The sequence below is a fragment of the Lutjanus erythropterus genome, chromosome 22 (genome assembly GCF_056507025.1).
Source record: "Lutjanus erythropterus isolate fLutEry1 chromosome 22, fLutEry1.hap2, whole genome shotgun sequence".
NCBI classification, from domain to species: Eukaryota; Metazoa; Chordata; class Actinopteri; order Lutjaniformes; family Lutjanidae; genus Lutjanus; species Lutjanus erythropterus.
The window spans coordinates 5,537,853-5,555,602 of NC_139338.1; the positions used below are offsets into that span (position 1 = coordinate 5,537,853).

General features: G+C 39.0%; 1 protein-coding gene across 2 annotated transcripts in view; it reads right to left on the bottom strand.

The window, feature by feature from the left end:
• Window positions 1-640: 640 nt before the first annotated feature.
• The window catches only part of mkln1 (muskelin 1, intracellular mediator containing kelch motifs), a 32,736-nt gene continuing 15,626 nt past the window's right edge, over window positions 641-17,750 (bottom strand). For both annotated transcript variants that reach the window (XM_084710867.1, XM_084710866.1), the window contains exons 9-18: window positions 15,651-15,763; window positions 14,004-14,216; window positions 13,442-13,663; window positions 13,213-13,342; window positions 7,508-7,655; window positions 6,040-6,154; window positions 4,496-4,635; window positions 2,939-3,041; window positions 2,533-2,587; window positions 641-1,739 (exon numbers count right to left, since the gene is read on the bottom strand). In XM_084710867.1, the coding sequence (XP_084566993.1) occupies window positions 1,618-1,739; window positions 2,533-2,587; window positions 2,939-3,041; window positions 4,496-4,635; window positions 6,040-6,154; window positions 7,508-7,655; window positions 13,213-13,342; window positions 13,442-13,663; window positions 14,004-14,216; window positions 15,651-15,763 (1,361 nt within the window). In that variant the 3' untranslated portion in view covers window positions 641-1,617. The remainder of the gene's footprint in view (window positions 1,740-2,532; window positions 2,588-2,938; window positions 3,042-4,495; window positions 4,636-6,039; window positions 6,155-7,507; window positions 7,656-13,212; window positions 13,343-13,441; window positions 13,664-14,003; window positions 14,217-15,650; window positions 15,764-17,750) is intronic.

Here is a 17,750-nt window from a genome sequence, read left to right on the forward strand (position 1 = left end):
CTGTGGGATTCTGGCTTGTAAGGTTCACATGTGCTGCAGATAGTGCTGAGAGATGGCCCTCGTTTCCCAATGTGCATTGCTGAAAACATGTCAAGGTTGCTGTTTTATGTTCCAAAATCCAAATGTTATGTTGAGTGTTAGAGCTGCAACAATAAATCGTTTGACAACTATTAAACGTGTTGCCAGCTACTTTAATAATCAATTAATTAGTTTGAGTAAAGTTTTTGTGAATAAGAGTCAAAATGATCCGATCCCAGTTTCTTAAATGTGAACACTTTCTTAACTTGAATATTTTAGGGTTGTGGACAAAAGACAAACATTTGAGGACGTTACCTTGGGCTTTGGGAAACACTTGTTCATATTTTCCACCGCTTTCTTATATTTTGTGGACCAAACAACTAATCGAGAAAATAACTGACAGATTACTCTACGATGAAAATAATTCTTTGTTGCAGCCCTGGGTGGTTTATGTTTTTAATTGTCATTTTTGTACTGGTTTAACCATGACTGAAGCTGCTTGTACATTTCTTCACTTTAGCTGCATTTTGCAGCAGTACGTCAGGGTCTGTGTTTAAGACGTTAAAAATGCTGTCTGTCTCTTAGAAATGTAAGTGTAAGACAATGAAAGTCAGTGAGATTGGTCCCATCTCCATTTGTGTTATTGTGTGACTTTAGTCTGTAAAAGGTTCATTCTGAGTCTCACAATAACAAACAAACTAATAGATTGAAGCAGCTGTGGACCAGCAACTCCTCTGTTCTGTGCAGTAAGATTATCGATTTCCTAAATGGAGTTTAGTGTGTGGAGAGAGCAATATCTGGCTTATATAATGGCAGGTTCCTGTCAGAAATGTCTGTCTGACAGCAAAGGGAAAAGTCTCTAAATATATCGTACTGCTAGACTGATATTGATTATTTTAGATGGCTAAAATACATTTTGCTGCTGACCCTCTCCATAGCCATCAACTGTAGGGAAGACACTGACTATGGAGAAGCTCCTTGTACAACTTCACAAATAATCCAAACTATCCCTTTAACTTTCGCAACAACTGGCCTGAACAGACGTCATCTCCTCATCTGTTTTGCTCCGAACATGTGGCTGGACGCCTGTGGTCGACTGTGTGGGCGTTTGCGTGGGTACAAAGCATAAATCCAACACTTAAAAAAAAAAAAAAAAAAAAAAAAGCCTGCAAACAAATGCGTGCAAATCCTCTTTTTTGGCCTTAACTTTTCTGGGGGAAAAACAACAACAACAAAAAAAAAAAATCAAGTGAAGATGAAAAACACAAGCGATGTTTGGCAGAGTTTAGAGGGGCTTTGCGTGCTCATCAGCAAGAAAACCAAAAGGGTATTTTGGGGAAAAAGAAATACACACACACACACACCTCAGGTTGTGGTAGCTCATATCCAAATCCCACAGTGTTGTTTATATGTGTGTTTACGAGTCTCACCATCAGCTAACGCACACCGTGACAGCAGGAGGTTCCAGATGAAGAATAATCCCACCAGCAGGGTTCAGCAATAGAAAAATAACTGCTCCTCGTCTGCCCCTCCACGGCTGAGGCGTTCAGTCAGTCCAGTGGGTGACGGTGATGGAGGGGAGGGAAGGGTGTGTGGGGGCTAGAGCGTGATGAGGTCTACCAGGTTGCCCTTGGGCGGGGTCATGCTGTCCGGGAAGAAGTTGACGAGCGTGTCGAAGAGCTGTGTTCGCTGGGCGTACGTCTGGTCCACGTCTGAGAAACCTGGTGGAGAGAAGAATGAAACAGAACATGTCAGCAACAATGAGGTGCTACGAGCAGCAGGATGGAGGACTTTCATCTTGTTTTTGCCGATTTAATCCATCTGAGTTTATACTGATTGGTGTAAATGTGTAAAATATAAACTGGAGTCTGTCTGATTATATCAACAGGAAAATATACACCCCTAAATAAAGCAAACGTATTTGCTTTTTCAGTCTGCCAAGTTGAGTCAAGTGATTTTGAATGTTTCCCATTGGGATGCACCAATTCCACTTTTTCAGACATTTACATTTGAGTACTTGCTGATACCGACGGATACGAGTACTTAAAGGGATAGTTCAACTGAAGACTGGTTGAGAAAAAGTGAGTGGTGTAACTCCTCTGCCTATAACATTAAAACAAAACTGCATTCTTACATACTGACATGTACAATTCAGGGTACAATGTAGTGTTCACTTCTCATTATCAAATGTTTACTTGCTAACACACTAAATGTTCTGATTGTGGTAAACATTACACCTGATTGAGATCAGTGTGTTAGCACAGCAATTGTAGGAATTTTAGCTTGCTGATATTCACTGATACTGATAGCATGGCTGCAGATTCTGCTAACGTGCTAATGTTTAGCAGGTATAAATTTTACCATGCTAACAATCTTGGTTTAACATGTCAGTATTCTCCATATCCATGATTCAATTTGACTTTTGATCTTTTTTTCTGAACTTAATCTAAATCTTGTTCCTGTCCGGACATACTGAACATGTGGCGTTTGTACGCTCAGAGATCAGGTTCTTACCCAGAGGGATGAAGTCAGAGCTGGATTTGAAGAGAGCCGAGGGCAGAAGCTGGAACTGAAGCACAACGCAAACGTCTGAGACACTTTGACATCGGACGGTGGTGAACAAACAAACAGTCACAGCAGATGAGGTTCTGCTGCAGCATACAAATGAGGGCAGAATACAACTGGACAGATGGAGGTTAGAAATTACAGCTCCGGCTGCAAAGTCAGGGGACGTCGGCATAATTTACTCACCAAGACATGTTTCAACATTTACACAAATATTTTATCCACATTTTCTCTGACTCCAGTAACCTCACATATACTTTTTTTTTAACCTGTTGTAGCTCTTTCTTCCCATTATCCAAGAACAAAACAAATAAAAAGCCTGCACTGAAAACCAAACTAAATATTTTAATGGTACCTCTTTGGTCTCATCAGGGTCTGTGTGGTCCACAGTCAGTGAGAGGTCGTTCTGCAGGTACTTTAGTGCACTCAGTGGCTCCGACTGGGCTTTCTCCTCAAACCTGACCAATCAAAACATGCTTAAGGTAAACATTACATGCGCAAAGTGAGGCTGCAGGTTACAACAAAACAACACTAGGTGGCAGCAGATGCGTAGCATAATGATAAATCCCACAGCTCAGTAGTCAGGTTTCCCATCATGTCCCACATGGAAGACTCCATGGCCTTTATTTCATTTTCCATTACCTTATCACATGACATTATCAGGTCATTACCATTTGTTGCCATTTGTTTTGGTGCATTTATTAAGAGCAACAGCAACTGTAGTCGAGCTGGTTCTTCAAAGTGACGAATAACATTTCAGGGAAAGTTGTTTCTGAATATCCTTCTGATATTAAGTATCAGAGCTTTTTATTTAAATTTTCATCCATCTAACTTATTTCTCTTAATTTACCTCTTTTCTGTTATGATCTTCTACGAGGATCTGTACTGGTGGCTGATCTCATAATGTTCCTTATTTTCAGTTTATTCTTGTAAACCTGGATGAACTCAAAAAGACTGATGATGCACCAATCCCACCTTTTCTTTACCTGATTCCAACAGCTGGACACTGGCCGATACAAATGACCGATCTGATAACAGAGCTTTTATTTATTTAAAAAGGGACGGTTTATCCCATAATTAAAAATAGATGTCTTTGCCCTGGCCTGTAGCGTTTTTTTACCCATCAAGATAGTTTTGGTCTGAGTGGCAGAATTTTGGAGGTATCAGCCAAAGAGGTGTCTGCCTTCTTTCCAATATAATGGAACTAGATGGAACTAGTCCTGTGGTGCTCAAAGTGCTACAAAAAAAAACCCCAAAAACATCTGAAATCAGGACCTGGTTGCTCAAAATAATCTACAGACCTTGTTGTGAGCATTTTCACAGAGAAACCACTTTCTTTCAGGAGAAGATTCTACCAGAACTACTTTAGAGTTACTTTCTTTCTAAACAAAGGACGATCTTTATATTTGGGTCATCATTTTCGGAAAGAGATACTGATTTTTAAGTTTTCAAATGTATTTTTTTTTTTTTTTAGTTTTGATAACCACAAACTGACGAGTGCCATTTAGTCCCATTATATTGGAGAGAAGGCAGACATCTCTACAGTCCACATCTCCAAAAATCTGCAACTCACATCCAAAAAATCTAGATAGATAAACAGCGCTACAGCGGAAAAACATTTATATTTTTTCGGGTGAACTGCCCCTTTAAATTTTGCACAGCTCAATGAAATTGATTGGGATTGTTTTTATATTTGCAGTCACTCTTGTTTTAAATTATACTGTTCTGGCAGGTATATCAAACTGAAACTAAGGACTGTGAGTCATCATTTAAAGTGAATTGTCAGCTCCTGGGCAACATCCAGGCTGTTTAATATTGTCAGTATTGATGCTGATAACTTTTATCACACTGATGCATGAATAAAAGACAGCCTGTGGCACGGCGTGGTGTTGAGGCAGTGGCTGCTACGGACCTGTATTTCCTGATGAGGTATCTGCAGTGGCGGAGCAGGTACTCCTTGGAGGGCCGACACAGTTTGAGGGACCAGAAGTCATCCAGACGCATCTTGGGAGAACAAGACTTCCCAGGGTTTCCACCAAACAGGTAATGCACCTGGAAACACAACACTGCTTAAGTATTCTAATCCCTAAACCTTGAGACACCAAAGTGAAAACATTCCAAACTAACAATAGTAGAAGACAGGACGACGTGTAAAGCAAAACACACAAAACTGTTCTCACTGTTGTCAAATAACTGGATGGTTGTTCGTGTTGAGTTTTGCAGAATGAGCAGTATTTTTCTTTTTCCAAACCACACAGTTTTGTTGCGACTAATGCAGCCAAAATACACAAAACTGTGCTGCTACAACCAATCTTTTTGGTCAATATCAAATAATTGTAAAGTCAGCAGGAAAACAATTCTGATTGTTCAAACAAGTCACTTATGATAACATGTTGTTGAGGATGGGGTTTGGTCTTGTTCAATTTGGACTTAGAACAGTCGTTCTGAGTTGGATTATGGGTCACATTTGCAAGCAGGGTTGTGCAATTTAACCAGAATCTAATGTCCTGATGTAGGTCATTTTACATCCAGATAATGATACAAATCACATACTTTATGTTTTTATGATTTGCATATACTCATATAAAGTGACCACAGGGAAAGGTCCATTTCCTAATACGCTTTGAATGATCCTCAACACACTTGGCTCCTTGGTCTGTAACATAAATGCAAAGTGCTGTTTTGGCATCGTGTCAGACTTTCCCCAACAACTTCCGAGCAACACAAGTGGCCCCTCTTTTAGGTACATAGCTTCTTGTTTTGTCAGAGTCCTTCACATGTTTGGAATTACTCGGTTCTGTGTCACATTCACTCTCCTCCATGTTTGTTTGTGTTGCCTTCGTGCAAATTTCCTGCCTGCACCAAAACGTGGTCCAAATTACAAAAATATCGCCATAAAGAGTTTGACTTCCGACACAACAAACTAAACATAACAATGGAGCAAAATCGTGACAAGACAGCACTATTTGGATGGGTTTTTTTTTCTTGTTTTTGTGTGAAGAATGCTTGTGATTTGTTTATTTGTGGAAGAAATGTTGCCAGGATCAGAAAAAACAACTTTTACAATATGCATGGGTAGCCGAATTTGTTTTTCTCTTCTGCAAAGGTTTATAATATTTAGAATCGGGTTATAATTCCCTCCACAACAGCTCTTTTCCTTTGTTAGGGAGTGGTAAGTTATAGGCAGTCTGACTCTCATTGTTCCTGCAGAGCCAACAAGGGAATAAATGCTCATTTTATGTGTTGATGTAACAGCAGACAGCTGTGATCAAGAACCAGAGCCAGGTGTGTGAACGAACTGCTCATGAGAAGACGTGTTAACTGCATGCAGCATCAATTAAAATCTGACAAAGCTGAGCTGGAGTGTTACTATTTGACTGTTTGTCAAGAAATCTGTGTGACAGAGTGTGTGTGTGTGTGTGTGTGTGTGTGAGAGAGTCTGAGCTGTGTGTGTACCTTGTGCATCTCATCATAGACCAGCTGGTGTGCAAAGCGTGGACACGGCTCCTCTTCCTGCAGAGCCTTGCTGGGGTTCTCTTTCACCGCCTGGTCGTTCTTATACACACATGACCTGAGCAGAAACACACATACACAAAGACACACACACACAGGAACACAGAGAGAGAGAGAGAGAAAAAGAAGAGGAGTGAACAAATTAGAGCCTGACTGATACTGGATTTTTGGGGGTCAATGTCGATATAAAGGAGTTAAAAAAACAAACAAACTCCAAAGTCGATATACTTAAATATACCTTAAATATTGTCTATTAGAACGAGACCGATATTTTGATCAGGCAATATTAGTGGCCATGCCAGCTATATCAATATATTTCAGTATCAGCGAATATGTTGGACAATAAAATTTGTCACAAGTCTTTAATAAAAATTAGAGCCCGACCGACGTGTCAGTAGACCCATATTATCGGCCCGATATTAGACCATCTATTAGCTATATCAGTCTCTGAGTGTATCAGCATATATGTTGTCTGATGTGTGTTTACATAAAAACAAAACATAATGCAGATTGCTCTTATTTGTTGGCTTTAGGCAGCATTTTATATATATTTGATCCTTTTCTTATTTCAGGTTTAATATAAACACATTTTACCTATTTTGTAATTTATTTTTTAATGTACAATTATTTATAATTTATAATTATTAAAACTACCTGTTTACCGTTTTAGTTCTGCCCCCAAAACCCACCATCCATCAGGCTCTACTGCCCAGAAAACTTATAAAAATAAATAAACACAATCATGTTCTCAAAACATGATTGTGAACTCTAAATAATTAAAGACTCAGAAACAGACTCAAAAAAGAAAAACCCCTTACCAATATATCGGTCTGGCACTAGAGCAAATTTACATCAGTGATGGGGAAAAAATTTAACACTTCCCTGAAGCCCTCAAGGAAAAGCTGTTCAACAAATTCAGTTTGTTACGCATACACACACACACACACACACACACACACACACACACACACACACACACACACACACACACACACACACACAGGACTGGTCTAGAGGAACGAGTGCATGTCAACATAATGCTGCACTTGTCTCACTGACTTATTTCACTGGACAGCAAGTACAAGAACAGCTACTGAAATCAATGTACTGGAACAGAGAGGGCTGCAGCCTGTTCTTTCACAGCTACTGATCCAAACATGTTGTGCACACGCACACACACACACACACACACACACACACACACACACACACACACACACACACACACACAATGCAGTTCCCTGGTGGAGGGCTGAGAGGTCAAGAAATGCTTTGAAAATGTCTGCGTTGGTGACATCTGTATAAAAATGTTGATGAGGGAGAGAGTGTGTGTCTGTTATCTGTTGTGGTGAAGATCTTGGCTACAGAGAGAGCTGGTCTGTGTGTGTGTGTGTGTGTGTGTGTGTCTTACCAGTTGTTGCGGGCGATGTCGTAGATCCAGAAGGAGTTGCGGACGTTCTCCTCACGTTTGTCCTTGTCCTTGCTGAGGCCCGACAGGACGTGGATCTCATTGAGCTCGGGGTCGATGGTGGCTCTCTGGGTGAAACCTGTCATTGGCACTGTGGAGGCAGAAACACAGGGTTGACACAATTTTTCCAAAGTCAAATTTCAAGCATTTTTAATGCATTTTCAAGCTTTTCCAGCATCTTACAGCTGTAGTAAATGTCATTTATATACACACTAAAATGATTATTTCACTTCTTCATCACATCAACCCCTCAACAGGTGTTATAATCACACAGTTGACCTTTTTCGTGACCAAATTACTGTGATAAAAAGTCAGCAAAATCCATATTTGGCTGTTTGTCATTATCCCCCTGACTGAATAGAGCAGTGTTTCCCAAACGTTTTTTTCTAGGGACCCACTTTTTAAAAATGACAAACCATTGTGACCCAATTCACAACAGGCCTTCTCAATTTATTTTGGGAAGAGTTCATCTGTGCATAAATTAACGTTCCTGACCATCTTTTACTGACACGCTCCACATCACATTGTATTATTTTGACATGTTACTGAAAACATACATACATGTTAAATAGAAATAAATGCATTTAGGCTAAGTTAACAGGCCACAGGCTCTTGTCTGTTCCTCTCATCAGTAAAACAAAATACACTTTTTAGTGCTTTATAAAAGCTGTAATGCAGATATAAATCTTAAATTTGCAGAATGTCTTCCATTTTTTTTTATTTATTTGGTGACCCATATAAAATCTCCTGTGTAGTCACATCTCAGTCTCTGGGAATGACAGGAATGCCGAGTGTTTAATGCCGATTGTATCCACTCGCTGGAAATGTAAAAAGAAATCATTGTCTGACAGCTGAGAAAAAATGTAAGTTAACCGGTGTGAAGCAGCTCTTTAGATATGACTTCAAGTGACACTTAAGAGTTGAAGGAAAAAATCTTATCAGATTTTATATTCTAGACCACCTAACCATTATATTTTTGTTGAATGGCAGAAACATAATAACATTTATTTCTGTTTCAAATGTAAAAAAGTGTGTGACTGCCTAGTTGAGTTGTAGGTCAGCTGAACCTGGTGATAAATTCAGTACTGAATGTGTTGAACTAAGTTTTGTGGTTCAAAATGTGTTATCTTGGCACCCCGTTAAACCTGACTGAGCAAATATGTAGCTGTTCTATTTCTTTTATTTAATTTGTGAACTATTCAGTCAGAGAGTGATTTCTTAAGAAAGTAGCACAATTACAAGTTCAAGCACTTTTCAAATTTTGAAAACACTACATTAAAAGTGTGTGTTTTCAAGGCTTTCCAGAACCCTTACAAATCCTGAAAATAGCAACAATAAATCAACAGGGAGGTCACCTCAGAAATAAAAACATCTCGTCCTCCAGGAGATCTGATTCAGCTCAGATACGAATATGACAGTATCTCTTGTTAGCATGCACGGAAAAGCTCCTTCAAGAATAAAACTTCCTTCACCCCAAAATGCAAAGTAAAACTGAAGTTAATCACAGTAAAGCTAAGGAAAACTACTTGATAACACAGCAACACGCCTCCATGGCAACAAGGGCCGGCAGAGACAGAGTGAACAGCATGCAAATGAAGCCGGGTGTGATGGAGAAACGCCGACACACACTGTTGTTGTTCTGCTGTTGTTACAGCAGGCCTGAGACCTGCTGTGGGTGGAGCAAGGCTTTAAAAAATTTACTTTCTCTGTTACGTGTGATCTAACAGGCAGCTGGGCTCGGCCATCGATCTGCTTATTAGAAACCAAGTCTTATCTCATAAATATTATACCAGTAGTTCAGCACAGCACTAACATGTTAAAGATGTTCCGCAGTCTAACTGAAGTACTTCATATTACATTATTTTCCAGGGATTGTGCACAGAGGAAGAAGTACAACAAGCATGAAATTCATGATAATCTGCAGGCGGCTCGGCACTCCACTGACTCAGCATCAGAGCTGGATCTCTGCTGGAGCAACTGCCGCTTTGAATTCAGGAAAATGGGAAAAATTTAGATGTTAAATGATGGGTATTGTTAGGATTTTACTGCAACTACAGCTCTAATAGATACTCTTTATGGGTTCAATTCTTTATCTATACTCTCATTGGTTCTTTTTCATTACTGAATAACTGCTTTGGAAAAAAAGAGATTAAATTCAGAGCAGGATTAGAATTGAATACTTTAAAAGCAGGCTGAAGTTTAGATATAATGAAGAACACAGACATCCATCCATCTATCCTGTGTATGTTTGTGCATGATGGGGCGTACATATATAAAACACTCGATGTGACCTGTCAGAATGACTTGCTATTTCTATCTATAATGCAGACACTGATGATGATGACAGCAGCCTGTCTTCAGGTTAGCAAAAAAAAATCACACCACAATCTCACCATAATCATTCTCTCTAAAATCACAAATCATATCGCATTTGCAATAACGGTCAAAATAATCCTTTTTTTTTTTTAATCAGTCAGCCTTAGACCTCAAGTTTAAGACTGTCCCTACATAGAGAGAGAACTTGGCAGAGCTCTGACCAGTTTCATGCTGTTTATAAAGCAGGAAGAACACACAAAACTGAGCAAAGCACGGCCAAGTCGAGCCTGATAGTTTAAACATCTTTTTTTCAGAAGCTTCTCAGAAAGGAAAAACAGAACATGACGGTCATTTATCCTGCAAGCCTGACAGAACCAAACAACAGACAGCAGCTATCATTCACAGGGTACCTCCAGGGTTCTACAAGTTGAACTTCAGACCTTTTGTAGAATACTTAGAATGAAATTTACTGCCAACTTCACAACCATACCAGAAAAAGTATTGAAGATATAAGAGAAAATCAGAATGGATTTTATTGTCTGGAATAGCTTAATTTGCTCTTATTTTAGATTCTGCTGCTACTTTAAGAACAACACTTTTAGGGTCTATTTAATTACTAAATAACTAGGTTTGAAATATATATATTATTATCAGTAAGAGTGAATTCAGAGCTGGATCACATCAAATATAATTAATTGTTGTTTCTAGATCATCAACAATACTGCACAACAGCAAAGTCACTGTATAAACTCAATTATGTCTCACTGGAAACAAATCTAAAATGTCAATAAAATAATATTTCTTACATATTACATCTGCATTCAAAAGTTACTCATGATGTTACAGTATTTATATATGCAAAATACCAAGAAAAACTAAGATCTTTCTAAACAAAAGTCAAGACTTTCAAAACCTTAATTTTAGATTTTTAAATTCAATGCTTTTTTAAATACTTTTAAGACCACACAGGCACCCTCATTCATCAACAGTACCTTGGAATACTGACACTATTTGTAGCACTGAGGTAAATCTGAGTTTTTCAAACTGTGCTACCACTGTGGGGCAACAACAACAACGTTTAATTAATTACAGTGATATCACCTAAATTAACTCAATTTGCCTAAAACTCCCAGCTGAGCTCAGAGGGGCAGACAGACGTCAGTTGTCTCACACAGGTTACAGGTCAGTACATGAAGACAAACAGCGTGAGATGATGCTGAGGCTGTCCTGAGCCACGGCAGGCACACGTCAACATGTGACACTGATTATGAGACACAGAAGTGTTCGGGCTTGCTGCTTCCTTCCTGCCAAAACACATTCTGTTCTTTCTTGCTCTGTTTCACTCACACACCCTATTCAATTTTTCACTTTCTCTCTCCCAGAATATTCTCTCTCTCTCTCTCTGTCTCTCTCTCTCTGCCTGCCTGGCTGCAGCAGGACGGAGGTGAGCAGTCGGCAGGCAGAGGTTTGTTTATGCTGCATTTGAGGTGGAGCTGAGAGGGCGGCCGAGAGCTCAGTCTGACTGCCTGACAGGGCAGGAAGTATCTGACAGCTGCTGAGGCTTTAGAGGCAGGGAATCTGTCACATGCCCTCGGCACATTAGACTCTCAACGCAGGAGCAGAGATATCGGCCATGACCACGGGCTTAAAGCTAAAGACCCCCTCCAGTGAAAATCAGGCTTTTAACCTTGTTAACATGTCCATGTCGTGTTTTTCATGTGTTACAAGACACACCAGGAGCGAGATAAGCAGTAAAGACCATGTGTGAGAATTTCTTGCTTTGAAACAGCAGTGAGTTTAAAACCATCTTACTTTATATTGGGAATATTACCAGATGATACAGACAATAACAACCAGATATTATTATAGACAGTCTTATTTTTAATTGGTTGGGGTGCATGGAGAGGGCAGGGACTAATTGCATATTCATGAACCCTTGAATATTAAATGAAGACAAGGTGTGGAGCTACATGTAAGACACTTTACCAAGGTATTCCAGCTTATTTAGCAAAAAAAAAAAAAAAAAAAACCCTCACTGGATGCAATTTATTACTTCTTGCAGAGCATTTTATATTGTTTAAAACATGAGTGATGGTGGACTTAAAATGTCCATGAGGCTTTTAGACAGCTGCCAAAAAACACCCAACCAGACGAGTCAGGTGGCGCCAAAGAAAATGAAACAAGAACAACAAGTGCCTGACACACGGGAACGATTGTAACTGAGATAAAGAGGAGTGTTGGATTAAAAGCAGTAAGAATGGAAATGTACTAAACCCTTGTAGAGGACTGAATAATAAAATACTCACATAACGAGCATGGAGGAAGTTATGTTGCTGCTTTAGCATTTATTTTCATTACATTACAAGGCTATCAACTTACCAAAGCAAAGCACTCAACTCCTATCAAAAATCACTGTCTACTTTTGCTGAAAAACTACTGATAAAAATATATAATTATCTGTTTGTTGTGGCAAATACTGTTACAATAACAGAGACTATTAATTTTTAGCACAAAAAGGCTTTACTTTTAGAATTGTATTTAGATTTTATTAGATTTTTATTTTTATTTATTTATTTTATTAGGAGCCTCACCTGTCCCTTGAATACAGAATATGATTTTAATGATGTGAAATTCCTTTATTGGGACATCAGTCAATAACATGTTGACCGCTGGTGTATTGTACATCCCTACTTTTTACTATTCAATTCCCATCTAGCCAAGTTACTCTCCTGTTCAAATCTGCAGGAGTACTGGGTACTAATATTGGATACAAAATTAAATTGAACTTTGAACAAATCACATGGTATGTGCAGGTTTCAACAAGTTAAATTTACTTTATTTCACCTCAGTTCTGCTCATCTATCCCTGCATTCCAAATGGCATCGTTTTTCTTTTTACTTTTAGTACATAATGCAGCTGCTCTTATAAAGTATACGCTGTTGCACAAGGAATGTGTGAGTTGTATGGCATAAATAAAAAGAAAAGTTAGCAAGCCTTATGGAAGATGACAGCTGGATGACATCCAAACTGTAGTTTTCCTTTTCACTAAACTCTAAGAAATGCACACAAGGAAACAAAACATAAGGTCATTGTTCAATCTGTTATCTCTAAAATTTGATTTGACAATGGATTTCTCTGCAACTACTTCATAGTTCCTACTATGGATTTTTTTTAAATCAAAGAAAAATATCAGATTGACAGACCAACCAGTGTCTCTTTATAAATCAACAGACTCACTAATATAGAATGATTTTAGGTTATCTAACCCAATAAACCAAACTGTTTCCTGCTCTTGCCCAGAGAAAAACTGTAAGATGGAAGATAAATCTTACCCATGCCTGAGTCCTTCTTGGTACCATCAGATATGATCTCTACATGGTCTCCGTCCACATCGTAGCTGAAGAAATCATTGAGATATGTCTTTGACCTCTGACCTCCAAACACGTACAGACAGCGGTTTCTCTGTTACGAGAAAGGTGATCAATTAACATCACACAGTATCTTATTAAATTTACCATCCTCACAGAAATAAAAATAAACAAGTCTCCAGACTAGACTTACAGTGTGGAAAAGCATGCAGTGTCCAATGCGAGACTGGACGTCCTCTGGCCCGGCATTACATGAATCTTCCCTCAAGAGGCTCCACGTCCCGGCCTGGCAGTGGTAGGCGTACAGGCCGCTGAACTGAGGCTCCGACGTCCGGCTGTCCTCCACACTGCCATTACATGTCAGGATGCGACCGCCGAACGTGTAGATCATGTGCTTCTCCGAGTCCATGCACATCTGCAGGAAGAGCAGGGGACAACAAGGACAAGAAGGTTAGCAAAGGGCAGCAGGATGAGTTTCTGATTTCCACTATTTGTGCAGGAGGATAAAACAGATCTCAGTTACAGTGGCTTCATTTTAATGTTGAAAGATGTGTTACAATTTTTGTTTTCCATAGATTAGAGACGCCCAAATCATACTTTTTTGCCGCACACTGTCTGTGAGGCAGCAAAATACAAATCTCACCTGGAAAGATGATCAACCACAGCAAAAACATTCACAATCATGTGGGTTCAGTTTCTCAGCCAGTGTGTAAATAACATGAGAGGTAAGAGAGGTACAAATAGATTCCAGCTACCTGGTGGTCAAACACCAGTTTCGGCCCCCCGTCAGCTGACGTGTCCTCGCTGAGTAGCGTCCAGGTGTTGGCGTCGATGTCGTAGCGGTAGAAGTCGCTCTTCAGAGACTTGCTGTTCCTGACGCTGGAGTCCAGGTAGCGGCCCAGCGTGTAGATCTGACGTCGCTGGGAGTCGATGCACATCTTGTGACATGAACGAGCACTTGGACCGCTCTGATTGGTACAAGAGGAATAAAGATGTTTTAATCAAGTAAAATCAGCAGCAGCACCACAGTCTAGAAACACTGTGTTACAAGTCCTGGATTCTAATTTAAGTACTAAAGGTAAATAAGTTCGCTTATCTTACGTTGTAGCTGGGAAAGATGGAGCTAAAGTTAACTACTTTACTGCCAGTTAGCTTAATCTATATCATGATTGTTAGTTGATTTTTGTTGAATACTAGTTATATTTTGTATGATGACAATAAAGAATCTTAAATCTGTTGATCAATGTGTAAAAAGTTCAGCTGAAAAAACAGAGTGGAGTCAAAGTTTATGAGGCATAAAATAGAAATACTCAAGTAAAATACAACTTTCAGGCTATAAATCTCACAAACAAGTAAGATTCAGAAACTTTTTTGCCTGAATTCTTTATTTATTCAATTAAATTAACATAAATTAAATTAAAGCTAAACCATTTTCTGGTTAACACTTAACATAAGATCTGTCTTTCTTAATAAAATACATCCATTCATTGATATATATATATATATATATATATATATATATATATATATATATACATATATATATATATATATATATAGTATATATAAATATATAAATATATGTATCTCAACACAATTTCAGTCTTAAAACACTGAAAGATGGTGAAAAGTTCAAGTCTTTAAGGGATAATTCAGCCTTTTTTATGTGGGGTTGGGGTTTATTTATTACTTTACTGGCAAGTCCATAACGAAATACAGAATGGCCAAAGTACATTTAAAATACGCAATACACAAATAAAACACAGGAAACAAGCAGTAAAACATAATAAACAGATTAAAGAGCAATACAGGAACAGGAAACTGAACATAACTCATGGATATCAGCAAGAATAAACAGTAATAACATTAACAATAAACCACATGTGTGTTGCAGCTCTCTCTATGCTCTCTCAACAAGATTGGTAATTTGCTTATATTGATTCTGTGGTCAAATTCAGCATGTCTGTGTTTGAATTTGGGGAGATATTTGGTTCAGATGGGTTGTAATTATGCTGCTTCTCCAAACCCCCAGTTTGGAGTACTTGCGTAGGAAGTTAAGCAATGTACTGCTGTGGACAGGGATCAGTTTAACGCTATCTATACACTATATTTATTATATTTTCACCCTTTTACCTTGCTGTCAGACAGCATTTTGCGACAGGAAACCATATTATATCACCCAAGTATCACTTTTTCCAAAGCAGCCAGACTCCTGAAATAAAGTAAATTCTACCTGGTGGAACACAGCAGTTGCTGGTCTACCACTTCTTTGATTGGGGAGTTTGACTGTTATATTGTGTGATAAAGTCACCACAGACAAAGGCAAACTAACAGACTGAGGCAGCAGGAGACCAGCAGCTCGCAATAACCATTTGTGTTTATTGTTTTCTGAGCCCTCTCACCTCTTTCTCTGTGTCTCTGGAGATGCAGGCCCACTGGTTCTCCTGAACGCTGTATGCCCAGAAATCAGCCAGGTCCTGCGTGCCGTCCCAGCCCCCGAACAGGTACACAGTCTCTGCAGGAAACAAACACCGCTCATCAACAACTAAAAACTGCAGCAACATAACATTTAGAAAGCACAGCTAATAGCCAATTAAACTCAAGCGCTCTGTCATCCCTCCACTTAGCTCAGACTGTCACACGCTCAACATTCACAGTCGCTGTGATTAATCTGATTAAAGTTATGCTTTGATGAAGCATTTTAAGTTCCTCAAAGTGAGTCGGATTGAAATGGAGTCAAGTAGAGAGTCAGACACACAGAGAGGCGTGACACGGTAAGATGAGGTGAACCTAAACTCACATACGGATTAAACACATACACCTCACTGCATCCCATGAACTAAGAACAGACATGAGGTGTGTTTAAAGATAAGAGATTTTGGGAATGTTAGTCAGCTAATCCATCTAAAACAACATGTTACTGGCTGAGATAACCATGTATATTAGACTAGCACATGCATGACTTCTGACCATCAGCCACCCTGCTCTCGAAATCCACCACTGAAAAATTTATATGGGTCGACCAGTAATACAAACCATCAAAAACATGCCTGGACTGGCCCTGGTCCACATCCTGTGAATTGGCTCTGGTCTGTTTTTTTTTGTTTTTTTGTTTTGACATTTATTCTGGTTTGGAATGTGACTCACTTTACTTTACTAAGTAACAGAGCTGCAAAAGAGGGCGTGATGTTACGGGAACACACCACACGATGTGATGTGATGTTCTACCCCTTTACAACACCTTTGTGATGCGTCTTTCATTAATTAGTTTGCTGGTCTCTGCTGTGAAAACATCAGTGTTTGGGTCAAACACAGGGCACTGCAGTTCAGGCAGATGGGAGCTGTGGGAAGTTGTGATTGTATCAGAGACTTGCGTAGGAGGAAATAACTTGTGCCATGCCTGTTAGAATTCTAAAACTGAGCACAGGCCAGAAAATGAGTTGTAAAAGCCAATGAGTCACTGGGTATGATCAACAATAGGCTTGTTTGGGTTGTAGATCAGTTAACATCTATTTATTGCACTTTTTATCAGTTGAAGATTGAAGTTTTTATCAGGTTGTCAATGAGCCGTAGTGTTTGAAAAAGCTCCTGAATCACGCTCTTCCTAATGTTAAAGGCACTGTGACCACGTGTTGTTACTGCGCCCGGGAGGTCAACATAAGCCTGTAATTAGAGACGCACCAATTGCAATTTTCTTGTCCGATTCCGATTTTTTATGGGTCTGACCTGCCAATTGCTACTGTCAGTCTTTCTAAGAACTACAACTGACAGAATACACAAACATATTTGTAAATTTTCTTTAATGAAAAATTCAATTGGATAATAAAACACTGACTATAAAATAACTTTTACATTTCCTCCAAATTGCTCCAGGTTACAGCAGGCCCTCCCTACCTGCATCCCTACCTATTATTTGTAGAAACTAAACACCTGATTCCAAAGACTCAACAGGCCAAGAGCGCTATCGTGTCATCAGGACTGGGATGGAACTGAAAACATCTTGGGAGTGAGGAGGCAGGAATTTATCACCTGACGGTCTGTGGTGCAGTATGTCAGCATGAGTTCATGACACATTATTTTTAGCTCAATATAAAGAAACGATTAAGTATTGAAATGGGATCCGGAATATAACTGACTGGAGTGAGACAAGACTGCTAACTAAGAAAACATTTTCAAAAGCCTAAACATGTTGATGTAAAATCTGTGATACAGATGACTCACTTCATGTCATAGCAACCTTTCCCTTAACTGCAGCATTACACAGTTATGACAATTACTGGCATTTTATCACCCATACACAGCCATAAGTCTGGGTGATACAGCTTCTAAATAGTATCTTAATATTTTTAGATTATTCCAGGATATACAATATCCATCTCAATATACACATTTTCTCTCAAATAATATACAATAAATTTTCAAATAGTGCAAATATATGATGATCTTATAGAGTATGATGCAATGCTGTCGATTAAACTACCCAAGAGTTTATAATAGAGCTG